The 6,618-nt window shown below is 34.2% G+C and overlaps 1 protein-coding gene across 1 annotated transcript; it reads left to right on the forward strand.

Moving 5' to 3' along the window:
* The first annotated feature begins 1,384 nt into the window (after positions 1 to 1,384).
* On the forward strand, positions 1,385 to 6,527 carry LOC115242176 (potassium voltage-gated channel protein Shaw-like). The gene is made up of 6 exons (XM_029818264.1): positions 1,385 to 2,202; positions 3,135 to 3,572; positions 4,263 to 4,550; positions 4,942 to 5,151; positions 5,293 to 5,466; positions 5,619 to 6,527. The coding sequence occupies exons 1-6, from the start codon at positions 1,915 to 1,917 to the stop codon at positions 5,847 to 5,849; spliced, it is 1,629 nt and encodes a 542-aa protein (XP_029674124.1). The 5' UTR covers positions 1,385 to 1,914; the 3' UTR covers positions 5,850 to 6,527.
* The last annotated feature ends 91 nt before the right edge of the window (positions 6,528 to 6,618 follow it).

Below are 6,618 nucleotides of genomic sequence, written 5' to 3' on the forward strand. Positions count from 1 at the left end.
TTCGTTCGACACAGATCATTTTAATCAGATTGTCGAATTTTAGTCTCGTTATCTTTTCTTTGATTAAAATAATACTTTTAAAATTTTTTTTTAAGTGTATTTTTTTTTTATTTCTCTACGACACACATATATATATCTGGACATTATATTATTTTTAATATTTACTCATTCAATTAACAAATCTTACGTAAAGTTTATATATAATTTAATGGCACTGTGTTTTCGATATTAGTTTTATGACTCGAAAGTTTATTAAATTTTATTAAAATTTTTTATATATTATTAATTGTTATGTATATTATATATAATCCATTTTTATATTTTATCATACATTTATATCCATTTGATTACGTAAATGTTTTCGAAGTATCCTATATACGTAGTTCTTTAGCTGATGCAGAGAGGTCGCATGAATGACAAATGTACAATCTCTCTCTGAATATAAAGTCGATGCAGATCTCATAAATATCGACAAATTCCTATTATGACGGGATATTAGTAAATTTTTTAATTTCATGATTATATATTACTTATTAAAATAAAAGTTAGTTTGCAAAAGTCAAATATTATAATTTAAATTGTGCACAAATATTTGTTACTCACAAACTGTATTTTGTCTAGATAAGTATAAAATTAGAAGAATGATTCGTCAATTGCATAAAAATATTAGCAAAAAAATATAATCATAAATTCTTGACGTAGTTTATAATTGTGCAATTACATGCAAAAATGAAAGAAAAAAAAATATTTTTTTGAGCTATTGTTATTACGAGATATAAATATATTAATAAAACTTTTGATGATCATGAATATCAAGAGAAAGAAGAGATTGATTTCAGATGATCATATTATGCAATTATCAGTTCCAAAAAGATAGATTACGGATCTTTTTCAATAAGAAGAGAATGTGTATGTATATCATTTTTGAACCATCTAATCGACCAGTCATCTGGTCGATGACATCATTGCTTGCAATACCGTCAGAAATGTTTCAGGAACATAAATAATGTTACGATATTATATTCTCTCGCGAGTCATATGAGCTAAAATTCAGTATCATCTGGAAAAATTCGTAAAACATTAAAATATTCCTGAAATATTTGGTGTCTCGTTTTCTTATGTGAATTATGTATTAGTAAAATAAACATAGTTCTACACGCATCCATATTTTAAACAGACTTAATATTCGGAGACACCTATATAATTGACGTTCATCGCGAAAAAATATATCAATAGCTCCAAAAGTTCTGTCCAGTGGACACATCGCACGCTTAAAAATTAATATACAAATTTATTATAAAAATTTTTATTAATACAATTTTATTATCAAAATTATTATTAATTATATACGAATTATTACACGTCTTAATCGCGGAAAGAAATAGGGGAGATCATTGGTTTTTTTTCGTTTTTTTAACGGAATTTCAAGGAAACAATAAACCGCCCGTCCATCGCGTGACTTTGCATTCTAACCGAACAAATGGCCATTCGAATATGTGCGGCGTGCCACACAAATAAACACGAGCGAATTTATAGAACGGGAAAGCCACGTACGTGCGGCACAGGTTATTCCTTTTTACCGAAACCTTACGATTTCACGCTCTGTCGAATAGTCATCAAGCGAACTCGGCTGATGCAGAGTGCGCGACTGTGTGAGATATTTTCTCTCTTTTTTCATAAAAATTGCTTTTGCAAAAATATTTACGGATAAAGTAAAAGCAAAATTCGTCAAATAGTGTTTACTATTAATTATCTATCTATTCATTAACAAAGTGTAGAGACAAGATTAATGTTTCACGATATGCTCGGACGATATCTCTTAACTGTTGTTTGAAATTTTTCTTATGTAACGAATATATTCCCTTCCCTTCTCTACTCGCTTGTGTTCTACGAGGAAAAAAGGGGGCGAGAAGAATGAAGGACGGTAAATGGAACGATCGGGTGACATTGAATGTGGGTGGTATTCGACACGAGACGTATAAAGCGACACTGAAGAAAATCCCGGCGACCAGATTATCGCGATTGACGGAAGCCTTAGTGAATTACGACCCGGTACTGAATGAATACTTTTACGACAGACATCCGGATGTTTTCGCACAGGTTCTCAATTATTATCGCACGGGAAAGCTGCATTATCCCACGGATGTGTGTGGTCCGCTCTTCGAGGAGGAATTGGAATTTTGGGGTCTTGACTCGAATCAGGTTGATATCGTTCTTATCCAGTTCTATGCATGATGTTATTCGTTAATTAGCGATCATAAATTATATACATTCATTCAAAAGGATAAAATAGAATACAAAGCAATTATATTATAAAATATATGCAAAATTTAATTTAAAATATTTCATCGATAAAAGCATAAAAATTTCGTAGACTGTTCTACTGTTTTTTTCTGATTGTGAGTATCCGTGCAAAACCTGAGCATAATTCCCGAAATCTTCCTGTAAATTATTCTCTCTTTTGTTTCTTGCAATTGATTTCAGGGAATATTCACAAAAGTTTTTGTCGTAAATTTGCAAAAATATTAATTGCAACAATTTTCTTTTATAAAAACGTTAAAAATTATATTATTTTTTCAGCTTTTTCCTACTATTGTACAGCCAAAACATTCTTAAAACTTCTTCAATCATTTGCAATCTGTAATGCAAGCAACGAATGAATTTATATTTCAATGTAAATTTTATTTTTTCTCCGTTTTTTGTTAAAATAACAAGAGCAATTAGCATAAGTTTCTCAAAGGAGTTGAACAAAGAAAAGCCAAGGTAAAATAATAAAGAATGTATTGTTAACATTTTTTAAATAAAACTTTTAAATAAAATCTGTATGTCTCTCTTTTGCATAAATGTATAAATTTAAAGGATTCGTAAAATTCAGCAAGATGGTAAGAAAACGCCATTGTTTCCTAGATACCAGATACATTTGCTATTAAATCCAACTTGAAGAAATTTGTTACCAAATCTAAATTAAAGAAATTCTTTAAACAAAATACCTTTTTTTACATCCTACTTTTAATCGCGTTTTTAAGTTCATGCTTCATGTGACCCACGACTTGGCATAACTGATTCGCATAAATCGATTATATCGCTCTCGCAAAGTAATTTAATAGTTCCTTAATTAAGTTGACTTTCTGTAGGTAGAACCATGCTGCTGGAGCACGTATAGCATTCACCGAGACACGCAAACCACTCTGGCAATTCTCGATAAGCTCGACATCGAGAGCGAGAAGCTCGACGACGAGGAAATCGCGCGAGCTTTCGGCTTTGAGGAGAAGTACCACGAGGGCACCTTAACCAAGTGGCAGAGATTACGATCTCGCGTTTGGATTCTTTTCGACGAACCATACTCGTCGTCGACAGCCAAGTGCGTAGCCTGCGCCTCCGTATTCTTCATCTGCCTGTCAGTTCTATGTTTCTGCTTGAAGAGCCACGTGCCGAAAAACAAGCATCGTGAAGAATTACTGGAGGATCGTTGGAACGATATCGCCGATATCGCTGGTCTCCATCAAGCATTTTTTTATCTAGAACACGCTTGCAACGCTTGGTTCACCGTAGAAATAGCGCTCCGCTGCCTTGTACGATCTTACCATATTTTCTTCAAAATCGCCACTGATACTACACTGAAAAAAATATATTAAATTAAAAAATCTTTTTTTATTTAGAAAAAATATTTATTTGAATACTTGCAAAGGAATTAGTTATTTCAATCAAGCAGCAAATATATTTGAATTAGTAAAATATAAAATAAAAGCAAAGTATGCTTTTATAAAAAATAGAATTTGTTTTTTATCTTTATTAGATTAGTTTCTTTAAAAAAATATTTTTTAATTTTTGGCTGCTTGTTTCAAAAACATGGGTTTTCTTTATTTTAATAAATAATTTTTTATCTTCAAATATATATTTTTATATTAAAATTTCAAATAATGTATCTTGAAAATTATAATTTTTATTATATACAACACTAATAATTTATTTAATATAACCACACATTTTTGAAAATAAAGTATATATTTATTTAAGTAAAAAAATCAAAATTAACAAAATGTATTTATTAGATCAAAAAAAATGTTATCTTTAGTGTAGATACATTTTGCTAAACGTTATAGTTTCATCTCGCGCGAAACAGCCGAATCGTATACAATGTTCCGCCTCGTTGTCGATGTAATGCCAACTATTCCTAATCGATAAACCGAAATTATCTCCGTCCACCATGATATGTAACGTAGCGGACACATTAGGATGATGCTACTCTAACTTAATTGCAGGTAAGCCCTAGCCTGAGGCGTTTCGCCGTGTCGCCGGTCAATGCGATCGATCTAGTGGCGACGATGAGCTTCTACACCGAGTTCCTGGCAGAACCGAACCTTTACCTGGAACTCTTGTCGATAGCACGCGTTCTACGGCTATTCAAGTTGACGAGACACTCGCCCGGACTTAGAATACTCATCCATACCTTTAAAGCGTCCGCCAAAGAGCTGGCTTTACTAGTCTTCTTCCTTGTGTTGGGAATCGTGCTCTTCGCCAGTCTCATATTCTATGCCGAACGCCTGCAGGTACATCGTAGTTCCTAGTTTAACGAGGGATGGAAAAGTAAATGTTTTATAAAAGCAGAGTTTTGAGCACGGTTCTCTGGTAAAACCCGGTAGAATACATTTACGATAGAATCTCCTGAAAGCGCAATTCTCGGTTTAAAAAAACATTGCGGAACCCGATATAGTATACCAATAGCATAGTAACCCAATAGCATTGGCTATAGAAATATAAAATGGAGTTGAAGAAATCTGTGATTCAACATCAAACTAATTGATGTTCTGAGATCAGATCTCGAAAAATCAGAGGGGGAGAAAGAGAGACATCTAGTTTAATAATTAAAAAAAAAAAGAAAAAATTTGCAGTATTTCAATACTGCCGCGATTTTTCATCTCAAATTCTAACGCTTTTCAGGAAAATCCCAACAACGATTTTGACAGCATACCACGAGGCTTATGGTGGGCCTTGGTCACCATGACCACCGTAGGCTACGGCGATATGACACCGAAAACTTTCCCCGGGATGTTCATTGGTGGATTGTGCACCCTCGCGGGTGTCCTCACTATTGCTCTTCCGGTTCCGGTCATCGTCAGTAATTTTTCCATGTTCTACTCGCATACGCAGGTGCTCGCGCTGTAACAAGCTTCATTTACCAATATTTTTACATCATAAATCTCATACATAATGGATTTTGCCATTTAATGGAGTTTGATTTCAAAATTTTATATAGAAATATCGTGAAAGAAATTAAATGCAAATTTTCAGGCACGTGGCAAGCTACCGAAACAAAGAAGGAGAGTTCTACCTGTTACTCCGAGACGAACGAGGCCGTCGTGTCAAAGTTACGCCGACATCGAGGATCACCAACTTTTGAGGAGTTCAGCTTCCAAGTCACTAGCGAGTTTAACATCTCGATCAAGCGCCAGTGGATTAGAAACAGTACGTTATAATTAGATCTATCATACAATAATCACGTACATATTTTTCGAGTTAACATTTCATTTTACACTATTTTACGAATCATAATTTATTATTTATTATTACCTTCCCCTCTTATATTTTCACATAATTTTAATCATTATATATTATAGCCGAATACATGCATAGCGATAAACCTGCCGACAATACGTACAAAGGCAATTACGAAATCGATGAACATGGGTACTTTAGCCGCATCAAATAGAAATTTTAATCCAGATGGAAAAGATATAATCAATCAACAAATATGCCCTCGACAGGAGTTTGAGAACAAAATGCCATTTGCGTCTGCTCGTGTAGTTGCTTCTGATACTTTTACGATAATGTCAGAAAACAAGTATTAATGTGTCAATAAAGAAACTAGCATCTTTTATTTGATTATAATTCGTTGTAATAATTTTGTGTTGTAATATTATTTGCTTAACATATTGGATATAATATTTATAAAAGATGTAATTAAAAAATAATGAAACAAAAAATAAAAATGAAAATAAAAAATCGCTATCTTTTCTCCTCGATTGTCGATATTATTTCCAACATTTGCGCATCTATAAGTCAAATTAATCCCTTTAATGACGAGAAAATTTTCGCAAACAGGTTCGCGTCGTAAGTCCCTCGACGCCAAGTTCGAGGCAAACAAAGGAAGACGACGCGACGTCTCGAGAAATATAGTGTATCCGCGGGGTGATCGGTATTATCTCCGGGTTATTGAACGTTAATCCTCTTCTGGCTCTGAAGCGCGGCTAATGGAAGAGTGTCAGGGTTGTTCTCGCGGGCGTATAATTCGGTACGCGGAGAGCTCCGAGGAGCCAAAGGCTGTTCCTGAAAAGGCGTCAGCGCGCAAGCGTAAGCCATCGACCGGTGGAGAAATTCGCTTGAGAGTAGCGACGACCCCACTCGGGCCTCGGGACACATGTACCTTTGTAACCCATATGTACTTTGTAACGTACGCCGCGTTTGCGCGACGCTTCGTATGGTGTCCTTGCACCAGCTCTTTTCTCTTTTTTTATCTTTTCATCGAAATCGGCTCGAATAATTGCCTGCCATCCTGATCTTTCAAAGCAACTGCTATCTTTTTTTTGACCGTCGTTTCACCTAATTTCGAAAAAAAAA

This window comes from Formica exsecta, unplaced genomic scaffold (assembly GCF_003651465.1).
Source record: "Formica exsecta isolate Colony F162 unplaced genomic scaffold, ASM365146v1 scaffold579, whole genome shotgun sequence".
Classification (NCBI taxonomy): domain Eukaryota; kingdom Metazoa; phylum Arthropoda; class Insecta; order Hymenoptera; family Formicidae; genus Formica; species Formica exsecta.

What these genes read in the sequence shown, in the direction of transcription:
- LOC115242176 (XM_029818264.1), top strand. Translation starts at nt 1,915, where the DNA reads ATGAAGGACGGTAAATGGAACGATCGGGTGACATTGAATGTGGGTGGT. An exon ending in AAATAGCGCTCCGCTGCCTT is followed by an intron (nt 3,573 to 4,262) that starts GTACGATCTTAC and finishes ACTTAATTGCAG; the next exon opens with GTAAGCCCTAGCCTGAGGCG. An exon ending in TCTATGCCGAACGCCTGCAG is followed by an intron (nt 4,551 to 4,941) that starts GTACATCGTAGT and finishes AACGCTTTTCAG; the next exon opens with GAAAATCCCAACAACGATTT.